Genomic DNA, 27,317 nt, shown 5'->3' with positions numbered 1-27,317 from the left:
CATTTGGCTTAAAACCTTTTTTACTGTATTACATGAATATTTTCATGCAAATTTGCATCAACTTGATCGAATAAGTTTCATGTCTTTCCTCGTTATGTATGCAAACCTACAATCATTCAATCTTCGCAATACGGGTAGAAAAACGGGAAATTTCTGAAAAACGCAGAATTACGCATTTATTTGCTAGGACAAGGGGGGGGGGGACGTGTGCTGATATCGTACGAATACATTGTACTGTGGCCATCTTTGGTCTTGGCCATGAATTTTATGCATCAAGACATTGAATTTATGAGTGTTCGGCACAGACCCGAATCGAGCCCCTCAGCGCCATAAATCCCATCTCCAATTGATCAGTTTTTATTAATTAATTTATTTTAGCTCGAGTCCGCAATCTCTGTATAAGATTAGTATCTGGTACAATCATCAGATATCACGAAACCATCGAAATATCGATGAGGTTTGATACATATTGGCGAATTCTTGATACTATCTGCATTTTTCATCTTCAAATGAAGAAGTTGGAGACGTATGGTATGGAGAAATAAATTGCATTTCCATCATGATTTTGGCTCTTTCTAAGCTACTTTATTACTTAATTGCTGCAGCAATTCACATAGGTGAAAGATGAAAATGTAAATTACAACCATACCCTTAATTTGAGCTTTCCAACTTGAGCTCTTTATGAACTGCTCTCGTAAATTTCTATGGTGTTCTAATTTTTTGAAAAAGATTGGGTATTTTTATTTCATGGTATATTTCGACATTTTTAAAAATGCAGATTCATCTTTATTTTTAGTGCATGTTTCAGCGTCTAATCCGGGCTCTAGTTACAACTTTCTTGCACGTTTTGAATTCCAGCGACTTTATTTACTTCGAGTATTTGTGTATTTAAAAATTTTCTCAGTATGTTACTTGTTTTCATGTTTTTTTTTTTTTTTGTAAGACGATTTAATGCACCAAATTTATATATTTCAGAGAGAATTCTTTTATTATATTCCGATGCAAATGACTGCGTATCTAATATGCTATTCAATCAATCTCGCTAAACCTACGCTCATTTTTGAAATTAATTCCACGATCATAAGATATCGTGGAAAAAAAGAAATGAATATTCAAAAAGAATGTGAGTAAAGCTTTGAGAAGCAGTTTTATACCCGAAAGTTTTGATAAATTAATTATTTAATGATGTTCCAAGGTTGGGAAGTAGCTGTAGTTTTGCTCGAATAGATTTGTAACAACTGATAAATATCAGTTGTTACAATGCCTAGCCTTGAATTGTAGTAATTCCAACAACACTGATTTAATCAACACACATTATTTACGAAAAAGCTTTGCGATTTTCAAAAAAAAATCCACATTTTAGGTGAACCTCAAAATCGTGAGAGCATACTTCAACGATTGTAAATTTGAAAAATACAATTAAAATACTAAGGGGCATATATATAGAATGCTTCTCGAGATTCAGAATATTTAGAGTGTTCAACTTGAAAATATTGGGACATTTTTAAATACCTGGTGGATGGATTAGTAATTTCTTCTTAGTACGTTCTGACATTCCATTACTAAGTTAATCATATCAATATTTCACAAGCGAAAGCAAGTAAATTTTATTGCCTGTTAAAGCTAATCTATATTGATAGAGTTATTTACCATAGAATGCTGAGCATCTATAAACACGCTACAATAATTTCGTTAAATTTGAGTATATCCCGCCTTTTTTTATGTGTTTTTTATTTAGTTCGGAAAATAGAAAGACTTTGGAGAATGAAAGGAGAAAGTACATTTCTGGGAAGAAAGGGGTGAATCACCGGGCGTTACTAGCCTGTCACTTCGGTTCAGCCCCCCTCTCGACGGATTATCATACATGCCAATTACCCATTGTCACATATTGGGGGGAAAGCATTCTAGAATCACGTGACCCTGTGGTCATTTTGAAACGATTTTGTGAAAATAAGTAGCTTTTTTTGAAGAGGTTTTGTGTTCGACCCTGAGCCGTTGATAGGGTTAAGTCAGGAGCCTTCAAGGTTTACTCGTAGTGCATCTAATGCAAAGAAATATCATCTTCAGGATGAGATGAGCAAAATGCTGGGCAATGTAAGTCAGGGTGATACTGTAGTTCTTTTAGCTTAAAAAGCTGTAAAAAAAATATTTCAGAATCTAAATAACCCACTTTAGGCATTTTATGGAATTTCATGATTTTGAATGACAGGGTTAATTTCATTTTCAGTTTTTCATATTTTTTATTATTTGTGGTGCTGAGTATGTTCCTTAATACTATTGGTAATTTTTCTCTGATAAGGGAATGAGAAAATTCATTTCGATGGGGTTTTGGTTTTTTATTACAGGAAGCATCAATGAATAAAGTTTCTTCCCCATACTATGAAGGTTCTACAATGTATGGAGGAGCTTCATCTTGCAGGAAAAGGCCATTGCCTTCTACTTCACCGTATCAGTTTAGCGTAAGTGTACTTGTTATATTAACTCTATACTCTGTTCGTTCTAACTTGGGTCCTGATGTAAATAAAACCACGTGTGCGATGCCCAAAATGATTGGTTGGAGAACATTTCACCTTTTACTGTGCAACACCGCCAAAAAATATAGTCCTTTGTCGTTTGCCCCTCATACCATAAAATACCTCATAATTTTTAATTTTTTAAAATATTTATTCCATATTGTTTCAGAGTTATCTGGAAGACGGGGAAAAATATTTTTTAAAGATAGGTCAAAGCGTTTTTGCTGCTATGTCTTCAGGGTGGGTGTTGACAGGATACGCCCTTCTCACTCAAACATTACCGTCCCCTTTTTAAACAGAAGTTTCATTTTATTATTATTATTACTATTCGCAAACAGATTTGATATACATTTGTATACGCTTCTTCAAGAGTTCTTGCAAGAAAAAGTTTTTTTCTTTATCGTTTGAGGACATAAATGAAATATGCGTGTCTATCTTTTTTGCAGAGCCATTTGAAAATGTATTTCTTTGCAGCTGCTCTGGACTCCTATAAACAAAGTATCTTTCAACAAGATTTTTTTTCTCACCCACACGCTTTGACGTACACTGAACGGGGGGGGGGGGGCACTTATCGTTCGCGGCGAATATACGCATTTCAAAAGAATTCGAACGTCTGCTTGAGCAGCTTGTTGGGAGGAAGTAATATTGGTTTCGACGAAGGTGGCGAGCAATGCTCATTTTTGATTCAGTTAGCCTCATTATGACAGACTATAGATCCGGTGAGAAAGCCTGGCCTGGGGGCCCATTAAAGATCCCAGTCCAGGGGCTCCTGCTGCTGGATGTTGAGGTCATGGCTCGCAACTTACGCACGGATAAAAAACCGAAATTGTCTTGACAAAAAACAGGATATCAACAACAGGTTGAAGTAAAGATTCGAAATAATGTGGATGACTCTCATCAAATTGGAACTTCTACAGCCCGTGGATTATTATGAAATATTTAATTATACAGACCCGCAAGAAAAATAAAAAGCGGCAACACAACGGTAAGTTGCTCATAATTTGTTTCACATTATAATTGGTAGCATATCCGGCCCAGGAAAATCATACAGCGTAAATTAGCTCAGAAATAAAATTGTAAAATTCTGAAGAAAAAAAAGTAATAACAAAAAAATGAGGATTTTTTTCTCACTATCTTCCGTAAAATAATGAACAACTCGCACAAGCTTTTGCAACGACCATTGCCCCACATCCTGCCGCATGGACCCCCCCCCCCCCAGGCTGTGATCTTTGGCGGGCCCTCAGACCAACCTTTCAACAGCGCTTCTATATACTAAACTTTTAGCGTAAAAGAATAAAATAATGACAAGAATTGCCGCAGGCAATGTCATCCAACTCTTGAGGAGTGTGCCATGATAACGACAGAATACCTTATCAAATTTTTTTTTGGGAGATATATACCTTTTTCTATTTTAATTAGTGTTATCAACAGTTTTTATTTCAACAAAATTTGGAGAACAGTGAAAAAAAAATTTCCAGGAAAATTCTTCATAATGAATTTACAATTTTGTTTGGGGAAAAAACGCACGTGTTTGGAACACGTAATGAAAGGGGCGGGTAAAATTACAACCAATAGAGATAAAGAGAGGATGCGGAGTGATATCAAAAATTGGTACAGCGGTTTATTTACACCAGGACCCAAGTTAAAGCGAACAGAGTATAGTAATGCTTTTTTTTTGGCTATATTAACACTGAAATGTATTCATATTTTGTCTATTCTAATGCCACAAGGTGATCATTGAAACAAACTCATGATTAGGGGAGGATTCTTTTGTGATGTCTTGCAGTGGTCCAGAAATAAATAATATCATTTGTGTGATATATACAGAATCATGATGATATTTCAAAATGATTCTGCAAACTATGTACCATAATTAATCAGATACAACTTGAAATGCAATTTATCTAGAACTAGCTGTGACTAATTATTCATAATTTGAATAGTAGAGTTGCTATTAAAAACAGCTCTGCATCTCTCTTACTTGTAGAATGGTGGTGTTTGACTTAAATGTTTTGTGTGGTTACATTTTGCCTTACAGAGAAATGATAAAATACACACATTATATAGTTACCACGAAATAAGGCTTTATTCTACAGTTGAATCTCGTTTTAACGAATACCGTTATAGCGAAAATCTCGTTTTATCACTTTTCCAATCCCCCGAGAAACTTACATAGGAGCAATGCAAAAGGTTGGAATTTCTTTATAACAAAATTTCGTTATAATGAAGTGATTTCCCCGTTCTTTTGGAGTTCATTATAACGGGATTCGACTGTATTATAATGCAATCAATTTGCTATTTAATGTTTTTTAAACTTATTCCTGAACATGAAACATTTTATAGATATTTTGTTAAATTATAGAAATGATAAGTAAAGTTCCAGAGAATATTCTCAAAAAAGCTAATTACAGATAATTTAGCATGTTTAAGATACTGTTTATAGCAAAATTTTTATTTTTCTATAGGATTTGTTTTTAAAGCAAGCAATCTGTTTAATACCGTTATTATGCCAGTTACATTTTGTTGTGGCAGTTTTTCTGATGGATGTCCTTGAAACTTTTACAATTGCAACTTTGTGCGAGATTCTTAATGCTTATTATCAGTGGGCCAATCTTCGACTAAAGCTTCATGTTAATTTCCCATTTCTTCTGTACATAATCATAATTTTTCTTGCTCCTTTTTATTTACCAGGTTTAGCCTTGGAAAAAATCAGTGCTTTTGTAAGTAACTTATCTGTTGTAGACAGACTGTAGGACAAAATGAATTGTGTGTATGAAGGGGGTAGATAATAGGTATAATTAGGTATAATGGGGGTAGGTATAATTTTTCTTGTTCCTTTTCTTTACCAGGTTTAGCCTTGGAAAAAATCAGTGCTTTTGTAAGTAACTTATCTGTTCTAGACAGACTGTAGGACAAAATGAATTGTGTGTATGAAGGGGGTAGAGTTAATCAGATGGGAAGTTTTAATGCCAAAAGTGGCAGGGTATGAAGATTCACACACGCACGCATCACAATATAAAATGATAATGATATATAAATGACGATGAATATCGTGCTATGTTTTTTACTTATGTTTAATTGCATGGTTGCATTTTTTGCAATTTCAGTCAAATAAAATGATGAAGAGCGAGCTAAAGGTTAAAGAGGGGCACCCCGGTGAAGAATTAGAATGCATGAGTGCAGCTGCAAAGAGGATTCTTCACACCCTCGAAAAGATGTCTACTCCTGTATCTGTAAGAATGTTTTGTATAATGTTCAAAACACTGTGTGTGTGGATATCAGTGTTTATTAATTCAAAAAAAAAAAAAAAAAAAATGCATGAACTGTGTTATAAAAATTAAAGATTGGTCAATAATGAACCAATGAAACATTTTTTATGTGGGAGTAATTGAAACATTCTTGAAGAAAAGTGTTATTTTGAAATACATTTGTTACTTCAAATAATTCTGAGCTGGATTTGTATAATCAGGTTTAAATCCCTGTTGAATTTTGGTCAGGATTAAATTTTTTGTTTACCAAACTTGACCTTAAGCATTCATTCATTATTAAGTAAAAAGTCTTAACATTCATGTATCAAAGTGTCACGGCATAATTTTGGCACTGAGTTTGCACTTCTGTGTGTGTTCTTGTGAACAAACTACTTTGACTAGTTTCCAGCCTCTGGTAATTAAGTCATCAGCTAAAAATCATTGTATGCTTTGAAAATTATTGCTAGAAGTATGTCTAACTTTTTCACATTCTTAACCCATTAACGCCGGTTTATAAGAAAATTTGCCATTCTAAATTTTAAGTTTTTTCTTTGCCAATAAATCATGGAAGTGGTTCCACTTATTTTTTGTTTAAAAAAAAATCAAAGTCATCATTAATCGGTTAAATCACTTCAGATTGATACTGTCAGTGAACCAGTGGGTCTATTTGACCTTAAATAATTGAATTTAAGTATATCTAAGGTTAATTACAAATTCCATAAATTGATTCCATCTGATGTTTTAAATTTGTGTGTAGTTGTAAAATTGTTGCACAAATTGTACTTGTTTATATGCGAAAACATATGTATGCGTGCAATTTGAATGATAAAATATACTCATGTACATAATAGATATTATTTCTAATTCTTAGGATGCAAAGAAAATACCAAATGTGGGTACATCACCACTTGATATTCCACTAACACTTACTGTAAGTTCCGGTTTTTGAAATTTTTATTTCTTGATTTTAAAAAAAGTTTAATTTTGTGATTTCCATTGATGCTCTAAATTTTATTTACGTTAAAAGTCCCTTTTGGTGATTTGTATTTCTATATATATTCATTGACATCACCATGGACAACAGCATCATTAACCAGTCAACTGTCCAATTAATTTTTCCGAGCGTTACCCGCAGTGCCCACTTTTTTTTAAAGATGTGCAAGTTTTTTCCCTTTTTTTTCCTTTTCTTGGAAGTTTGAACTATTAAAATATTTTTTATAGCACGTTTTTTTATAGCTCGAATGTGTCGAGACATAATATGACACCTTAAAAGTGGGGAGGGGCGGTCATAATGTCCTGTGACTAAAAGAAATGCTGTTGATGGATTTATGTGGAACCATAGTAGTTGAACCTTCTGCTGAAAGATATATGAGTAATAAAACAAATGCATCTTTGCAAGGCAATTGGAAATTGAAACAAAGACGATGGGGATGCAGCTTTGCAAAACATGACAAAGGTAATAGTAATAATAATCTCAGACCTTGAAATATAATTGTCAACTCCATCTAGTGATGAGATAATAAAGTAGAAGGATGGCTGTACAGAGATGGCAGCACATGTATGACAAATTATTTCGTCATATCTATGTGAAAAAGACCGAAAAAAGTCTGCGCGTCTGCAAATGCCGTCGTAGGCACCAACATTACGTATGGCAGCGACAGCAAACGCTGTCATAACCACTTGACTGGTTAATGAAGTAAACAGAAAAATGATGATCAGGTGGAACATTTTTGTCAAAAACTGTGATTCTAAAAAGCAACATGCCATTATGCCAGAAAAAAATATTCCACCAGTGTGTGCTACTAGCAATGACTAATGTAGATGTAACATGAACACTCACAATCAAAATGAAAGAGTACAGATAGCACAAAAGAGTATAGAAAGATGTATGCTAGGCATCACAAGAAGAGACAGGATGAATCACTTAGATAAGCCAAACATTAACCCATTCACATTGCCTAAGTTCATGGGATTTATTCATAAGCTTGAATAATTAATTCACTAAAAAAGTTCCTTTGCTGTTAAGTTATTTTTTTAATCAATCTGAAAAAAAAAACACCACCCTATCTTTCCCATGTTGAATTAAACTCACTTTATGCAATTCCGTCACACAACTATTTTGCAGAACCAATTAATCGCGTAAAGTATGGACGCCTGTATTTCTGATCTAATATAAAGTACTTTAGGAAGATTGATGTTTTTGGTATTTATTTTTTATTGCAGAATATTTGCAAACTAATATTTTGCAAACTAATTACTTCCATTTGAAGCTCTTATTTTAATAGAAAACTGATTAGAAAGTATAAATAATTCTTGCTCTTGAAGGCTTTCAGATACTTTAATTTTTTTTTACAGTAATTTGGGACAATGCTGAAAAAGGTTGAACTTTCATTCTTATTGGATCAACTGCTGACATGAAAAAATAATTGAGAATGTTCTCTTCTAAACAGCTTTTAAACAAATCTGATTAGCACACCTAAAACTTCCCAATATTAAATGTGGGAGATCATGTGTGATCTTCCACATTTAATATTGGGAAGTTTTAGGTAAGTTTGGCATTTCGAACAAATTTATATGCCACTATAAAATGAAAACTTTACACTGCCATCTCATTGGGAGAGATTTACCAGCTATCAATATTTTTAAGGACAGTTTTACCTTGTCTAAGAGTAAAAATAATTCAATTCTCCTTAACCCTTTCCGGCACGGTGTCCCCATAGTAAAACCACATTTTCGAAATTCCATCAAAAAATAACTAATATTTCCATAGAAATCATTCAAATTCTATTAAATCTGTCTGCTCTGGAGTCTGATGCATCTGATGATACCTCAGATGAAGCAAATAAAACAAAGCTTACTGCATGGATGATGACGAAAATTATGCTGATGAATTAGGTAAACTATCCCTAATGTATGGATGTTCTCGACAATAGTTCACTAGAAAAAAGCAAGAACCAAAACCCGGATACTGGATTTCAAGGAAGAAGTGGGGACCATCTCAGGAAATTCTATCAATGCTGGATATATCACCAATATCTATGTTCTTATTCTTTTCTGTGTCGCTGATGGAAAATTTGGCATTTCGAACAAATTTATATGCCACTCAAAAATGAAAACTTTACACTGCCATCTCATTGGGAGAGATTTACCAGCTATCAATATTTTTACATTGATCATTTCGGCCTACAAAATCTGTGGAAAGGGAATTTTTCCAACAAAATGTTGCTTTTCCAGCATTACACCGTAGGGAAGCTTTCAGTGTTCTGGATGGGCGGTGTCCCCACTATATGACCACCTGTAATGTAAAATACATTTATATGAATCCGATGTACAAAGTATATGAAGTTAGTTTGGCCAAAAAAAACCAGATTTTTACATAGTGTCCTTCAAAGCGTTAAGCAGACCTGCCAACTCTCCGGATTTTTACAGAAAATTAGATAGTACGCGAGCTTTCACGTTGTCGTGACGTCAATGACAGCCGTGGTCATTTTCGAGCAGCCATAAAAAAAGTCTTGGTGACCGCATATAAGCAACTGGCAAAGACATGACTTTGTTTACGTAGCGTTTATTGGCAATCATTTATCAGGGGCATAACCTTGGTTGCCAAAATTCCTGTATAATCGTTATTGTTAAGTTTTTAATTGTTTCGTCCGATTAAATGTCTTCAGAAAGAAAATATAAAGCTTTTAAGAGTACATATACCCAAGATTATCAATCACTGATAGCATCCATGAAAGGAAACACGTTTTATGAACAGTATATAGATGTGATTTCTTTATTCTGCATGGAATTATACTCTGCTCGGGGGGGGGGGGGGGATATAGAAAAAGACAGTAAGTTATTGAATGAAAATTAAATAAACATTCACATTGTTAATGATTTTTCTTTTGAATTGTTCCTATTTTTATATTTTTTCAGCCCCCTAGTCAGCGCCTAAAGTCCTATTTATCTGTTTCAAGGCATTCACCAATTCATGTAAGCATTTTTTTAACAATTTATTGTCAAAAAAGAAATAACCTAATTTTAATTGAAAGAAATTTCCAAAGCGCAGTATTTTTTCAATTTATTATTATACTGCTTATAGTTAAAATATCAGCTAAACAATCTGATTTTTGATGTTCTAGAAAGTTGTTTTGAAAGTTGCTTCAGGAGGTGAAGGGGGTCATGTGGCCTGAAGCCTTCTAGGTTCCAGTGCCAAGGAGGTGCTGCATTTAATGAACTTTCAATTAAAATTTTTTATTTTTATTTTTTATTGCACTACAATTATGTTGTCCTAGAGGGGTACCCCCAATCCCTGGCAAAGCTTAATATTCATCACTACTGACAAGCTTAAAGCCAATATTGGCATGAGTGCATTTTGCTAAAGGAATTTTTTATCTATCTTAAACCTGCTAATGTCCCCATATTTTGCAGAGAGTAGGGGCCCATAAGCTGAGATCTTTAGCGGGCTCAGGCCAAATTTTTCACCGACCCTGTATAGTGCATTTATAATGTGAAAAAATAAAAATGATTTTCTCATTTTGAGTCCCCGGGCTGGAGATCAGCCCTCTACTGTGCTTCCCTCCACATTGAAAAATCAGCTGGACTATGTTTGTAACCTTAAACTATGATTTCGGCTCTCATATATATATATGGTAAAAAACATTTCTTCTAATTTTTTTATTTTACCTGTGTCAATACGTTAATGCAATCAGTAAAGAAATGGGCTCATTCATAATGCACATCCTATTAAGATGCTGTTTTGTTCTGATGCTCATCTGTGTCTGGTGATGCGCATTGATTCCGATGACAAACTGCCAATTTTGACAGTCGGCACCAATTGTTGAACTGAGTGAACAAACTGTGCTCGATCAATCACACCTTGCTCCATTCAACATTGTTCGGGTCTTTTGCTTTGTTTTGAGCCTGCTATTGCTATGTGTCGCATCGCAACGATGCTGTTGTGCATGTGGCTTAATATCGATCAATAGTGTGTTCAGCAATTTTACATTCATAGGACACATTTTCAACAAGCCCACAGTGCTTGCTTTGGAAAGTTAAAACAAAAACATTGATGAGGGGTGGGGGGTCTAGGGTTGCTAGACGTCTTTATATATGACTTGCAGGGGCGTATGCAGGAATGGATTGCAGGGGTGGGAACTCTGCACCAATTGCGCCGCACTGCGCCATCCTGCTCCAATAGGGTATTTTCGTATTTTTCTGCGCCAAATAGCGAATCTTGCTTCAGTATGCCCGGAATTTCAGAAAGGACGTCAAAAAATGTTTGTTCCTGCTTTCCGTGAAACGATTATTTCCGAAAAGAGAATTTTTTATCTCACTGTACTTTAACTATCGCCATATTTAAACTATCTGCCCATCATCGGGCTTTCCATCGTAAAACCCCAATAATATACGTGATCGTGCAGCTGAGGATGGTTTGCAATGGTCTTTCAGTTTTAAAGCGCAAATGCGAGTCAGTTTCCATTTTCAAAAAAAAAAAAGTTGCCACTGGAAGCAGCAGAAATTACTGTAGTCGATTGTCATTGCGTCAAATCCAGATGTTTCGGGAAAAAAAATATTCCGGGAGTGAAAAGAGCATGTCCGCCGAATTATGATTGCTAATTTAGAAACTTTGTCAAATAACGAGTGTTAAATCGCCAATGCTGCCGAATAATAAGTGTTAAATCTCCAAATAAGTAAGATTGCCAATATCGCCAAATAATGAATGCTGAATCGCCAAACATTGTGTTGATTCTTCCAAAATTTTCTCCCATTTTGCAACAATTTCTTTCTGAATATAAACAAATTGAAAACTTGATATAGAAAATTTATAATATCTGTAAAGACTAGAAAATGTTTAGCCCATTTGAAGGGCTGCTGTTCCAGACAGCAACTAGTGTCCTGAGAAAACAAAAATCATCTTAAATAGACTGGTGCGAAAAATTTTATGACAGCCGCTCTTTCAAACAAGGTGTCAAAAGCCTGTAACACCAAAAACAAAAAACAAGCTGATGAAAAAATGTTTGATAACAAAAGACAGTGCAGTTGTTTTATTTTGAAAAGGGATGGGGTTAACAAAAATAATGTTTTTAATTTTGCTGCTTCAATTTATAAATATCTGCTCCCAATCCTATATTTTGCTGCTCCAAAACTGCTTTGAATCCTGAATTTGCTGCTTCAAAGCTGCTCCGAATCCTGAATTTTGCTGCTCCAAAGCAGACTTTGTCACTTCTCACCCCTGGGATTGCATTGAATATTCATGATAACCTGAGGGCCTAGGTGATTTTGCAAAGTTGATTGAAGCCATGGGTGGGGAATATGGGAGGAGGCAATGAAGACGATCGCCCCCCCCCCCTCCCAATTAAAAAAAATTATTTCTGTAGGCAGAAGACGAAAGGTGGACATTATTGTGTGTGTGTCTTCCCCCACACTGTTAGGGAAACAACCTGTGTTCACTTATGCTTTTACAGGGGGGGGGGGGGGGGATAGAAGGCTTATTTGGCTTGAGCCCTTAGTGTCCAGTTTCTATGGGGTGTTGTATTTGAATCAACTTTAAATTCAATTTTTTAAAAATTTGAAACAAAATTCAGGTTTTTTTTGTTAATTTACTTGTGTTTCCCCTCTTTCATTAAGACCCTCTATTTAATTAACCCAAACTCCCCTGGGAGGTCGCTACTCACAGTTTGGGAACAACTGATGTAAGAAAACGGTCCAGCATGGCTCATTTTGTCAAATGCAGGGCTCCCACTCGGCCTACTTAATAGGACCTAATAGACCTGTAGGACCTTACATAGACCTAATCTAGGATTTGTGACGATGATTACTAATAGCATTCAATTTTGTTCTGTATTTTTAAGGCATACAGAGGCACAAACAATATTTGTAATGCTCAAGTAAAGATCTAGAAATGAAAGTGCTTCATTTGTCAAAAACGATTACACTGGCATTGACCACTAAAATTTAAACATCCTTTTTAAAGGGATGGACGATGCAGTAAAACCATCTGGTTCACTGTGACTTATTTATATCGGACCTTGTAATTTACACATTTTGCTTTTGGAAGTGGTGTCGAAAGAGCGTCATTCTTAAAAAACTTACATGTCTTCATAATTTGTCGTGTGTATTGTTGAAGAGAGTTGACAGACTAGGCTATACATTGTGACGAGAGCAGAAAAGAATTATCTGTGGTTGCTAAGACCCTATTTTGGCCAAATTTTTTTTTGTAACCAAGTCATTTCTGTCATTTTGCTTTGGCTCGAGTCAATCTTACAGGATACTGAAATAGTGCACTATGAAAAAAAAAATTAATTTTAAAATTTAAAAAAAAAAATTCTAGGGATTTTTTTATTTATTATGCCATGATTATGTTGTCTAAGGGAGGTACCCTCTCCCATCCTACTTTTTCTAATTTTTTGAGTGGGAGCCCTGCGAATGAGAAAAGTCACAGAATTTTGCTTTTGGTATTTGGTAGACACCCTGATCAAGTTTTAAAATATTTACAATACATGCTGTGCATATATTCTCATAAAGACAAATTAAAACACAAGCCTTGAAATATATCTGTTACTATTATCTTATTACAGTTCAGTCAAACTAAACAAAGCCACTTTCTCAAAAATCAGAAGTAATATTCAATATAGAGTAAATTAACAGAAATTTTAGCATTCCTTATAAGAACTTTGTTGTAATCTTTTTTTTATTTTTTAAAATGTTTATTAGATATTCAATATGTACAGCATACAAGGAAAAATGTGCAAATGCAAAAAAAAAAAAAGAAAGGAATAAAAATTTCTGCTTATGAGTTGTGAAGAAGTAAACTTAGAACTGGTACATATTGCAGACCTCGCAGACCTCCTATTTTTTAGAAATGTCCTCCTATTTTCTTACTTTCGTCCTTTACAATCGTCCTTTTTTACTGCAATTCTCTTCTACTATTCCTATTTTATCCCTCCCTCTCTTTTATTTACAGCCAAAATCTCACTACGAAAATTCTGAGAAACCGCAAAATGTTTTCCAAGCGTGGCGCATCAGCTCAGAACAGCTATATAGTATGCCCCTGACGTCAGCAACTCTTATCAGTGCATGCTCCGGTTTGAAGGGAAGGGAAATAGAACAACACGAGAAAATAAAAAGATCGCTGAAATGCGCAGCACACACGCGATGCTTAACTCCTCCGGAAGCAGTCCGCCAATCACGCCCGACGTAAAGCGCTGTTGCGGGCCGTAGTGCTTTTCTTATTGGTGAATGGACGGCGTGTCGCGCTGGGTGATTCACGTTGTGCGCATCACAAAAAACCTGCTTCTAGGAAAATCCGACTTTAGGTGACAGAGCCACGTCTAGTTTTACAGGAAGGGGGGGGGGGTGTGGAAGACGGAACCCACTTTTTTTAAACCTTCAGAAAATAACTTTCGGATATCTTTATGTTAGGGGTTATGCAAGTATTACGTCAGCATCGATGGGGGATTTCCGATTTTCTGACTTTTGATGACGGAGAGGGGAAGGTTTGGATGATGCTTACATCATCAACCACCCTTTATAAAAATATAAAATATTCTTAATGGCGTCTTACTTGGTGCACGAAAAACGAATAAAACTTTTCACTAGTTTGTGGGTACCTGAACTAACATTCTCCCTATTGAGTCCCCTACAAGAGCCACTTTAATGGTCTCTAAATACACTGCTGGCCACCAAAATTGCAACACCAAGAAAGACAAGAGATATCGCAACAATATTTATTTTGTAGATAACATGTTGACCAAGCATCAAATGATTAAATTTATAGACTTCTGTGAAGTGTGGTTCCTGCCAAAATCAGTAGCCAGAGTAGCCGCCATTGTTGGAGATCACCGCTGCCACACGCCTCGGCATTGATTCAAAGAGACTTTGGATGTGTTCTTGGGGTACAGCAGACCAAGCAGCTTCCACGCGTTGCGAAAGTTGATCTGGTGTGGCAGCTGGGGATGTAATCTGGGTCAATCATTGAGCAACCATGGACCACATGTTTTCTATCGGCGAAAGGTCCGGAGAGTGAACTGGCCAGGGAAGCAATTCAATCTGGCGATTGACGAAGAACATATGGACAATGCGTGCCACGTGTGGTCGCGCATTATCCTATTGAAATATGGCTGTGGGCAAGCCCTGAAGGTAAGGAAGGACAACTGGCTCCAACACCTCGGAGATGTAGCGCTGGCTTTTTAAAGTACCGTCAATGCGTACTAGAGAAGTGCGAGAGTGATATCCAATACCGCCCCATACCATAATACCCTGTGCAGGACCAGTGTGGCGGTGCATAACGCAGCTGTTCAGCATCCTCTCTCCACGGTGTCTCCAGACTCGAATCCGACCATCGTGGTGTTGCAGACAGAAGCGTGACTCGTCAGTAAAGACAATTTCATTCCATTGTGCCGTCCACATCCTTCTTTCATCGCACCATTGGCGGCGGAGACGTCTGTGGTTCTGCGTCAAAGGTAGACGCAGCAATGGACGTCTTGCGGACAGACCACTCTGCTGTAAACGGCGTCGAATGGTACGCGCAGACACTGGATGATGCGGTACAGATTGAATGTGCTGTGCTATGGTTCGTGATGTGGCTGAGCGATCCGTCACTGCCATACGCACAATACGCCTGTCATCACGTGAAGTGGTGCACTGAGGTGGATGCGATCGAACACGTCGGTCCGTCGTACCCTCCTGCATCCAACGATCACATATCCGCATTACAGTTGTTTGGTTTCGTCCAACACGACTACCGATTTCCCTGAAAGTTAATCCACAATCTCGGTAGGCCACTATCCTTCCTCTGTCGAACTCGGATACTTGTTCAAAAGATGATCGCTGTTTTCTACGAGGCATAATTGATCGTTTTTTTGAAAAAACCACAAGAAAAACACAATTGCCGTACTTCAAATCCGCGAAATCTCCAAGCCTTGAATAGCGCTTTGAAGTGGCGCCACAGGCGCGCATGATGTGCGTCTGCGCTGAAATTCTAATCATTTGCATATCTCACCTCCGCTAATGCATGTTGTAAATTTCATATTATTTGCATGCTTCCTTCAGGGTGTTGCATTTACGGTGGCCAGCAGTGTATATATTATATATATTATATTATATATATTATATATATATTATATTATATTCATATAATTCTTGAAAGCAAAAGAAAAACATTAGTTCAAACTTTTTTGACACACAGCCAGCAAGCAAAGCCCAACAACGAAAATTCTACTCAAATGATTGAAAGAACTGATACTGTGTATGTGTGTGTATACCCTATACCGTATAGTCTCTTATTAACCCAGTGCCGTCTTAATGTATAGGCCTACCCGGGCTCGACCCGGAGGCTTCAAGTGATTATAAGGGTAATAAGATATAAAGAGAAGATAATGAGATTTGCTGCTATGATTTTCGAAAGGAAGCATAGAAATTTATAAGCAGGTGACTTTCAGCTAATTAGAGACCGCCAGAACATCACTTCCAACGGGAAGCAAATGGCGCTGTGGAGACGGCCCTGCCTGTACCCTCAAAACCCTCGAAATTCTTCTAATGGACTTCCCAACTTCATTTATTTAAGTTTCAGTTGATACACATTTCCAAAAAAAAAAAAAGAATTTTTTTCATTAGCGTCATCTGCTGTTGACATAAAACGCTAATGCCTGAATTGATGCATATATTGGCAATATGTTCTGTCCTTTTGGGTAAGTTTATATAACCAGTCATTATTTTGATGAAATTCATTGCCTAATTGTCAATTCAATTGCTTAATTCAATAGCCTAATTGTGAAGAAATTTGAAACAGTCAAATATCCGGTTGACATAATTTTTTTTAAATTTTGTTTCTGGTGGAAAATTTTTTTTTAAACAGTTTCGATGTCAGTATTTTTACGTCATCTATCTTTGTCTATAAGCGCTACTTTCCAATTTCATATATATATATATATATATATATATATATATATATATATATATATGTATGAAGTTTAGTAACATTTTTTCATTTTCTATCGTTTTCTTTTAATCCAAAAGGAAAAAATAAATGAAATAAATAAATTTCTCAATAACTTTCAGAATATTTAGTCATTTTGATGAGATGTGCCTTCTTATAAAATAATCGGACACAGTGAAAATATCAGTTATAATACGATGTTTCTTCTGCCTTCACGAGCCTGAACCATTAAAATGACATTTGAAAACTTGATTCCCTTTTGCAGCGTGTTTCGTCCATCATTGAAGAATTTCTTGACCGTGTTAAAAGCCTGGTTTACAGAATTACAGAAACAGTACAAATACTGTTTTTTGTTACTGTTTTTCGAATTTCGCTAATCATCTGTATGGTATTAGGGAAATCTATTTGTTAGAAGAAATTGTTCTGAAGAAATCTGTTTCCAGAGGTTGAACAACACAATTCATGTCAAATCATACACAATTTTGATGCATTCCAGATGAACAATATTAAAATGAAATATTCTAAGTGTAATACTCACTGAAATATTTGAATAAAAAAAATTGAGAAAAGTTTGCAAAAACAGTATTGGGGGAGAGAGGAAGGTTAAACCATATATCCATTTTTTTCAATTTCTCCCCGTTTTTTTTTTAATTGAAATATCTCAACGTGGAATTTTTTTTTCGTTGGCATCAGGAGAGACAAGGCAATAACTTTCACAACTCTGGGTTTTAAGCACAGGGAGTGTCCGTGTAAAAAATAATTTTTCTTTTATTTTAATAACTATTCAACCGCTCGCAACATGAATGATGCATGTCTGAGTTCTACACGTTATTTGAATACTTTTTCTAATTGGAAGTATGCCTCTAGGGTCAACGGTTCGTTAGTAAAATAAGGTGCGTACTGGTAGCTATACACCCTGCATATATATAGATGGAGTGAGGGATAGCGATTTTCATGAAAATAGGGCATAATCGTGTCCCCAGCAATTCACATAAAAACATTTACCCTCCCGTTTAGTCTACATGTGAATAAACATAGCAAATAAAAGGTGAAAAACCCATTATACCATTTCCTTTCCCAATTTTTTAGGTATTTTAGAAAAAATCTTTTGGTGTTATTTCAGTACAAAATACAGCTAATATAATAAAATACTTTTTTTTCTATATTATAAGAGGTGATTCCTTGTTGGTGCCCTTTTTTGAGAGCCGTCGAAATTCTATGTGTTGAGAGATTTACAAAATCGCATCAAATCGAGGAGAATCAAAATATAATTCAAGGTAAACTCAACTTGGTTGAGCAAGAGAGAGAGAGAGAGCTTATGATATAACATTAAAATCAAGACAAACTGGATATTTTACCATTAATTAACCATTCTAGATTAATTTAAACAAATACCCTACATAATTTTTAATTTTACTTACGGGGGGGGGGGGGGTCTGAGTTTTTCCGACAAGAAGGGGGTCAAAAATGGGTAAAAATTTCCTAACATACTTGAACGGCCCCTTATTTTAAAGCATGCATGTGCTCAACCCAGGGTTGTTTGGTTTAAACGACGTTGGTTTAAACCTTGGTTTTAACCAAGTGGTTTTTTTTTAAAATAATCAAATAAAAGTTGCCTAAATATAATTTTTTTCCCTTGAAAAATATCATATTGGTTTGTTATTAGCCAAAATGTTTCATTTTTACCACATTTTATATCCTTGGGGTACATTCTGATGGTATATCTTTAAATGACACACGATTTTATAAGCGGTTTTTTTCAAAAAGTCTCATAAAAGTGGCCAGAATATATATATATTTTTCATATGAAGTATCTTAGTTATTTAAAGTTATATATATATAAAAGCCAAAATTTCTCATTCTTACAACATTTTCTAACCTTTGGCTACATTCTGATGCTCTATCTTTAGCAAATTCATGAACAACGATTGCATCACACATCTAAATGTAGTGGTGTATTACCTCACAGGGTTTCTTTTTCCCTTCACAGAGAAGCAGCTACAGTAGTGACACTATCATGCTAGGGGCAGGTGGTCCTATAATCCAATAAAGACACCAGCTGTCCTTAAAGGACAAAGACTAGTGTACCAGTTGTTACATTACCTCACATACATTTTCATTTTCTTTCCCATAAGAAGTAACACATCTCCTACTGTATATCTCCCAGTCTTAATATTCAATAGTTGTTTTTTTATACTTTCGCACTCACACTGTTAAGCCGATCAGAATGACTTGAAAATTTGCATGGATACACCTGAAGCAATGAAAGTTTCTTTCGCAAAAGAAAAGAGTGCAAAATGTGCAGGTAGATGATGCTGTACTTGGCCAGCAGTATAATCTATTTTATGCAACCACATCATTTCGGCACTTCCACAACATCAGTGTGTCGATAGAACTTCTATCAAGATGCACATTGCAATACCAGCAAAGCAGCTGCTGAAGACCCATTTTGACAGGATGCACGTTAACCCTTGCAACTTCTGGCTGTGGAGGTACCTCAAAATGTTATAAACAGTGGTCAGATTGCAAACTTTGGTGAATTGCAATCTCCAGCACATTCCCTATATGTTAGAAGTTCCTCAGGAATATTAACGGGGGAGGGGGGGGGCGTGTTTGTTTTAATAAAGCTGAATTGCAAGCATATCCACATTATGACCATGGCATACTCCGATTCTGCTGTTGAACAAGAATTTTTGTGCTTTCAACCTCATAGCCAGAACACGCGGTGGACAACATATTTAACATTTTTTGAGTAAGTTGTAGTTATTTGTTCAATTACTTTGTTTTTTGTGATGTTTCCATGAATTATGAAATCGTGAAATGCTATTTATTAAGGTATCATTCTGCCATGACTGGCTATCGTTTCCATTTTTTGAGCAAATTTCCCACATGTTGGATGATGTCATTTATTTTACATTTTAAAGTATTTTTTTCCCCTTTATCAAATAAAATTGAATTTTTTCAGGAATATTCATGTCGATTTTCTAGTCAATTTTCATTCTGACAATCGTTCTTTTTTTACAGTGTTTTGAAATCAGAACCTTAGTTATAATCACCCTGTATATCGTAAATCATTGCTAATTAATCTGCATTATTTATGCTTCATTAAATACATTATATTCACCTAATTTTTATTACTTTTTGCAAAATAGCTTCCTAATTAAGTATACTGAAAGTAACTGGAGAAAAACATTATAATGTTTTTTATATATTATATGATTAATAATGACATTAAAAGAATTTTCAAACACACAGTATTCCATTGAGTTAAGCAAAAAATAATTAAATTGTAAAAGTTGGTTTTTGTTAAAATCTAATAAATATTTATTGATTAATTAGCATGGGAATAGTGTTAATTACATTAATAAACATTTTATTTTAGTTAATTATTTGAAGTTTGAATGATTTTTCAGACATTTCATTGTTTTTAATGTTGATACTATTTCAAACAAAAACCGGTTTAAACCAAAAAAACCCGGTTTTTTGGTTTTTTTACCAACCTTGGCTCAACCCATGGTTTAAATGTGGCCTGCTTCAAGTGGCCCTGGTACACTTACAAATAAATTAAGGGGCTTGCGGGACATCCATACCTCATTTAAATGACCCGCGGTATACTTCCAGATCACTCAAGTGGCTTGCTGTGAATTCTTACTTCAATTTAGCGGCCAGAGGCAAATTTCCCAATCACTCAAGTGGCCCGCTGCACATTCCCAGATTGCTTGAATGATCCATGGCACATTTACAGATCACACAAATAACCTGCGGTGCTGTTCTAGATCACTTAATCAAGTGGCCTGCAACACGTTTTTAAATCAATGAAGTGGCCTCACACTCTTCACGCACGCACACAAAAGATTGAGTCAAGTTGAAATGTGCCACAAGTCATTCAGATGGTCTGAAAGTGTGCGGCAGGCTGCTCGAGTCATCAGGAAATGTGCCACAAGTCACTTAGTCACTTGAATGATCTGAAAGTGCGTAGCGGGCCACTTTAGTGGTGGGGAAATGTGTCAAGAGCGCCACTAAAATCTATATAATAAAAACCAATGTATGTCATTTTGTCCTTTATGCATTACTACACCATTCATCCGATCACCATGAAACTTTGGGAAGTTGAGCACACTCTCGCGAAGGTTTCTGGCAGAGTTGTTTTTTTTTTTTTAATTTTTTTCCCTTTCCTTCATTTCCTTTCTTCTGAGATCGCAGCAACGCACGAAGGGAAAGCCATTAATCTATAAAAAATTCATTTTGCCACTTGAAGTGTTAATGTATCGCAGCCTATTAGGTGATCTGTGTGCTGTGAGTGACTCAAGTGATTTCGAAGCATGCAGAGGGCCACTCAAATGATCAAATGTGCCTCCAGCCACTTAAAGTAATCTGCAACTGAACTACGTGTCACTTAAGTGAACTGGGGGTTTGCCGCTGGTCGCTCAAGTGATCTGGAAATCTGCATGAGGTCACTTTGGTGATCTGGATATATGCTGTTGGCAGCTTATATCTGGAAATGTGCCGCAAGCCACTGAAGTAATCTAGAAATGTGTCCCACTTAAATGATTTGATGATCGTTTGTGGGCCACTTGTGTGGTTTTGTTATTTGTCCTGGACCACATAAGAACTCCGAGGACCACAGGTTAGCATGTGTGTTTTAAGAAAATGTGTGTCTTTGTAAAAAAACCAGACATTCATGAACATATGCAGGCCATTCTAATCGTTGTATCCTTCGGATATAGTGTAACTCCAGGAGGTGTTACATTAAGGGTGTTCAACATTCAGTAGAGTGTGAGCCATTTCATTTATTTTGAAATGTGTCGCGGGTCACTGAAGCTGACCTGTAAATATTTCTGGGTCAATTGAGTACTCTGAAACTGTGCCGCAGTGATCTGTAAATTTTCCATGGGTCACCTAAATGATCTAAGAATGTGCCGCAGCACACTTAAAGACTGTAGAACTGTGGTGCAGGTTACTTGAGTGATCTTTAAAAGTTTCATGGATCGATTGAGTAATCTGGAACTGTGCGCTGCGATGATCTGTAAATATGCTGCGACATATTTACTCATCAGAGTGTGCTGCGGGTCACTTGAATGACATGTAAATGTACACGGGTCACTTGGAGTGGTCTAGAACTCTGCTGTGAGTCACTTAAGTGTAGATGAACAATATCGCAGGTTACTCTAGTGATCTAGGAATGCGCCACAGGTCACTTAAGTGAAGTGGAACATCAGCTTGGGTAACTTGAGTAATCTGGAACTGTGACGCTGGAATGACCTGAAACTGCTGCAGGTTCTCTTGAATGATCTGGAAATATGTCGCTTAGTTCATTTTTTTGCAAAATCAGGTTTGCAACTGTGGGCCTCAACATATGACTCGATGACTCACGGCCACATTCAGCCCGTGGGCAATGGGTTATGCATGCATGTGCTACATTTCTATGGCACCTACACAGGTTTTTTCCTTTCTCTGAAAAGCACGGGGGAAATGAATCACGATCATTAATTGGACTTTTAAAGTAACAGTAGAAATTTGATGAATTTCTTTTTAGTTTTGCTGTTTACATTATTTTCGATACCACATTCTGTGGAAATAAAAGATTTTTAAATTCATTAGAACTTGAGTTTCTTAAAACATCAATAGATAATACTATAATTAAAATATATAAGGTGTGAATCTCAATGTGGCATAACATTTTTAAATGCCACGATAATTTGGGAATTCTTTTTTTTTCCTCCTATTTTTTGTCAATGGTTTTTCCTATTTTTCCTACTCTTTTTTTCAAATTTTCACTTCTAGGCCTGATATTGTAACACAAGATGTTCGTAAACTTTTAAACAAAATAACAGTTGTGATAGTACCTATCAATATGACCAACATTTACTATGGAACCTAGGGTTGCATTCCACTCAGAGTGACCGAGAATAATACCTTTTTGTAGCATGTCCCATAAGCATCAATTCTGATGTTATTTCTGCCCTTCCAAAGAAGTAGCTCACTTCTAGAATATGTATAAGATGCTTTTGGACTTTGTGGAAGATCTTGTTGTGAGAATCGTTGTTGCCATGGAAAAGATAAACACAACATCAAAAGTCCATGAAAAGGTGCACCAGTCTTTTATTAACCTGTATGAAGTGAGCAACAACATCCTTGGATGGCACTTTGAGCATGCTCTCACTTTGAGTCTTTCCTCAATCAGAATGGGGGATTGTGTAACTTATATATGATTTAATTATTTTATTCACTGTTGAAAGTTCAACTTGAATGTTTAACTTTATGATTTTTTTATGCTCTGAGTGGAATCTGGCTCTAGGTTTCATTGTAAACATTGTCTTGATGGGTACTGTCACACTCTTATTTTGTTGAAAAGGTTTACGAAAGAAATGTATACACGTAATTTTGAATGCAGTGCATCCTGTTTTAGACATCTTATTTTAAGAGTCCTGATTCTTTTTCCAATACATATAAACATTTCTGAACTTCTGCTTGATATGTGTGTATTGTATGCTCAATCTATCTGATTTAACTGTATTACATGGGAATGTGAATTTAAAATTTTATTTAGGTTTATTTTTATTTTCATTAGTCACCTAATCGACCACCCATTGTGAACCTGAATTCTATATCAAAGCCATCACTTCTGAAGAATCATAAAGTCAGACTTGCAAGGATGGCAGCAACAGTAAGTTAAAAAAAAAAAAAAAAAAAAAAACTTTTATCTTATGCGTTCAAAGTTCATCAAGATTTAATGCTGCATTGTCATAGAGCAGCAAGTACTGTTTAATTAAAATACAAATTTTTTATAGAGAGTTTGAATTGTGTATGCACTAAAAATATAGTAAATTTGGATAATATTCGCTTGAGATCCATTGATATTCATTTAAAATTTTCAATAATGCAATTACAAACAACATTAACAGTTATTGTTTTAATATATATTTAATTATTTTTTAATTACATATTTACTACCAAAAAATATAACTCCTGTTAACAATAACTACGCTCTTTTAATTTAGACCAGTGATTGCTTATTGAGCAATAAGATCAATTATATTTACTCTGAACAACGCAGTTTGCATAGCTCTAGATCTCAGTAGTAGCCTACTACTAGTAATTAATTTCAGTGGTTTTCTCCCTTGCCTGCCTGCAGTCTGTAAAAAAATAGTCATCAGGGGGTTAATTATTTATGATACTTTTATCTATCATTATCTTTCATGTACAATCAAACTTTTGTAAGTTTATAATTTTTTTTTTCTATTAATGTCTCATTTCCATATAGTAACTATGGTTTGGTTCATTTTTTTCAAGTTTAATTGCTTAACAAAAACATTTGCCTTAAAAATTTTTTTTGATGCCCAATTTTATGATGAGATATGTTTAAAATATAATAGCATAATTGGCAACCAATGACTGAGCAATCACATCCCTGGATGAATCTTTGAGGGATGTGTTACGGCCAGCTATTTTTTACAGAGGTGGACCAGAGGCATGCAAATTTTTTATGCATGTTACTCTCTGGTGTGCCAGAAAGGTTAATAGGAGTTGGCAAAGTGAATAAAATACAGATACAAAATAATTAAGGGAAAGTGACGTATAGTACTTATAAAATTTTTGTCATGCCTAAGCTATACCCTGAATTGACTGAAATGGCAGATCACACATGCCTCAGGTAAAGCCAGAAAGGTGTTGATATATGAGAAAAGTCTAATAATTGGTTGTAGTTTTGGTATATAAAATCTCTTAACTAAATGCTTGTTCTTTGTCTAAAATCTTCAAACACTCTCTAAGCAGGAACTAAATATTTTTATTCAGTTCCTTGTTCACCTGTTTACATAAAATGCTGGGCTCCCACTCGTCCTACTTTATCTCTGTTTTGTTCTACTTTCTAGTTTTTTGCGTTACTTTTCCTACTTTTTTACCAAACTCTATCTTCAAAATTCGTGTAATTGGCTTTAATTGAGCAGGGAATCATCAATATATTGCCAAATAGTACAAATGTTGTGCATTGCAATTGATGATTCTGCCAAAGAAGAAATTGTATCGTTTTCAATTCAAGGTTATTAGAGGGGAGGGTATGTGGACCATTTGGTTTATTAATTTTTCATTTGCTCAGCTTGAGGGTTCAACAAGTGGAGTAGGCATTAAAAAATTCTGTCTGGATGGAAAAAATACTTTTATATATACTTTTCATGGTCTTGGACAGTAACAGTCGTCATTCAAAATTATGGTGCACATTTTGTGTATAGGTGAAACAACAGTTTGCATTACAAAGCAGTTGGATACATAGGCCCATTCTACGTTTAGCGATTCTGATGCTACCCAATAGCATTCCATTTTCTTCTTTATTTTTAGGGCATGCAGAGGAATAAACAATATATACACTCATGTCCATAAATTAAGGGTAATTCAGAATCACACGGAAATCTAAATCTAAAGTAAAAATTTCACCTGTAGAATTATCACACATATCTGCAAGAATGATATACAAATTTCAGAAAGCCACCAGATGACGCCGATAGTACGTCACAATGACGAGAATGTAAGAGGGGGTTATATAAGGAATGGTGGCAAAGAAGTGAAATTGTTAACAAGAATTCTGTAAGGCGCTCAGTGTCATAAGCGAATAGTTATGACACAGAGGACGCACGTGGATGATTTTTTTACTTGATAGAATTATCGGCCGCCTGGAATGTGGGCGTACTCAGATGGAAGTATCCGAGGAACTTGGAATTGCCCAAAGTGTCATCTCTAGGCTTTGGAAACGATTCCAAGATAATGGAAATGTCAGTAGATGTTACAGTACAGGTCTCCCCCGAGTTACAATGCCGAATGAAGACCGGTATTTGGCAGTAACTGCCGAAAGAAGCAGACGGAGCACAGCATCCAACCTGTCTCGTCATCAATCTGCAGCCACGGGTACCACAGTTTCAAGGCAAACCGTGTACATGCGTTTGGGAGATATTGGTCTATATGCTCGCAGGCCTGTCAGATGTGTTCCGCTCACGGCAACCTACTGTCGGCAGCGATTAGCCTGGAGTAGAGAACATGCTATGTGGACATCCTCACAGTGGGCTTGTGTGATGTTTTCAGACGAGTCCAGGTTTAGCTTGCAGTCTGATTCACGTCAGACTTTCATATGGAGAACGCCAGGTACCCATTACCACCAAGACAACATCATTGAACGACACAGTTACGGTGGTGCAGCATTGCTCGTTTGGGGTGGAATTATACTGGGTTCCAGAACAGATCTGCATGTTCAAACCGGAACCATGAAAGCCCAGATTTATCGGGACATCATTCTGGAACAACATGCACGTTTGTTTAGGGGTGCCATGGGCACAGAATTTGTGGTTATGGATGACAACGCCCGTCCTCACCGAGCAAACATCGTAAACGAATGCCTTGAATCTGAGGATATAACCCGTATGGAATGGCCAGCATTCTCACCTGACTTGAATCCGATAGAGCATGTGTGGGACATGCTTGGCCGACGAGTTGCAGCCCATCAACCACCTCCTACATGTGTACCGGAACTTAGGAGAGCATTGCTTGCTGAGTGGAGTGATATTCCCCAAGATCAGATCAATAATTTCATACTCAGCATGCCTAGGCGTTGTACAGACTGTATTTCATCGCATGGGAGACATACAATGTATTAACCATCATACCAATCATGTAATAGTAAGTTTTTGTAAAGGAGATATTTTTTACAATTGCTCCAGAGAGCAAAAATCATAGTTTTTATGAATGGTATCACACATACACCATCGTTTTTGTTCTTTATCTTTTGTTTAATAAATGGGCTTTATGAATAAGTAACGTTTGTTTTGTTTCGAAACCTTTATTTGCTGGAGCTGGCATTATCCTAAATTTATGGACATGAGTGTACAATACTCAGCAAAGAGTTATAAATGAAAGTGCTTCATTTTTCAAAAACAATTACACTGGTATTGAATAGTAGAATGCAAAAAAATCCCTTTAAAAAATTATCAATGAAGTAAAACCATCCGGTTCACCTTGACTTATTTATTTGCATCAGAGCTTGTATGTGTGTAATTTACACATTTTGCACTGTGCTTTTGAAAGTAGTCTCAAAGGAGGGTCATTCTTAAAAATCTTACATGTCTTCATAATTTGCTGCGCATTGTCGAAGAGAGTTGACAGATTGGACTGTGGAAGACTCCAAAAAAATATATATAATTTATATTGTGAGAACAAAAAAATTATCTGTAGTTGCTAGTGCACTGTTTTAGCCAAAAAAATTTTTTGTAATCAAATCAGTTCTATCATTTTGCTTTGACTTGAGTCAATCTTATAGGATGCTGAAATCATGCTATGAAAAAATAAATAAATAAAAAATAATTTTTTTGTAATATGTTATGATTATGTTGTCTGGGGGGGGGGTGTACCCTCTCCCATCCTTCTTTTTAGTCTTGCTTTTCTTACTTTTTCTAATTTTTTGAATGGAAGCCCTGAACATGTAAAGAAAGCACATGTTTGTGACAGAAATTATGAAATTATAGGGATTCGTTTTTCTGTGAAAATGATTCATAATCTTTTTGGTAAGTAAATTTTGTGGTTAGCCAAACAGTCAATCTTGTGCAAAAGAAATGAAATTTCATATGACTCTGTTAATGTGTATTTTGTGAA

The 27,317-nt window shown here is 35.8% G+C and overlaps 1 protein-coding gene across 2 annotated transcripts in view; it reads left to right on the top strand.

Moving 5' to 3' along the window:
- Positions 1 to 27,317, top strand: part of Nup153 (nucleoporin 153) — a 115,066-nt gene that overhangs the window by 45,203 nt on the left and 42,546 nt on the right. For both annotated transcript variants that reach the window (XM_089242692.1, XM_089242693.1), the window contains exons 5-9: positions 2,346 to 2,459; positions 5,621 to 5,746; positions 6,633 to 6,692; positions 9,680 to 9,736; positions 23,254 to 23,349. In XM_089242692.1, coding sequence (XP_089098818.1) covers positions 2,346 to 2,459; positions 5,621 to 5,746; positions 6,633 to 6,692; positions 9,680 to 9,736; positions 23,254 to 23,349 — 453 coding nt within the window. The remainder of the gene's footprint in view (positions 1 to 2,345; positions 2,460 to 5,620; positions 5,747 to 6,632; positions 6,693 to 9,679; positions 9,737 to 23,253; positions 23,350 to 27,317) is intronic.

This window comes from Pholcus phalangioides, unplaced genomic scaffold (assembly GCF_987345545.1).
Source record: "Pholcus phalangioides strain wild (caught in Gottingen) unplaced genomic scaffold, Ppha-v1.0 ptg000015l_1, whole genome shotgun sequence".
Taxonomy (NCBI): Eukaryota; Metazoa; Arthropoda; class Arachnida; order Araneae; family Pholcidae; genus Pholcus; species Pholcus phalangioides.
Note: the sequence above shows the minus strand (reverse complement) of the source record. Positions and strands in the feature narration are given on the sequence as shown.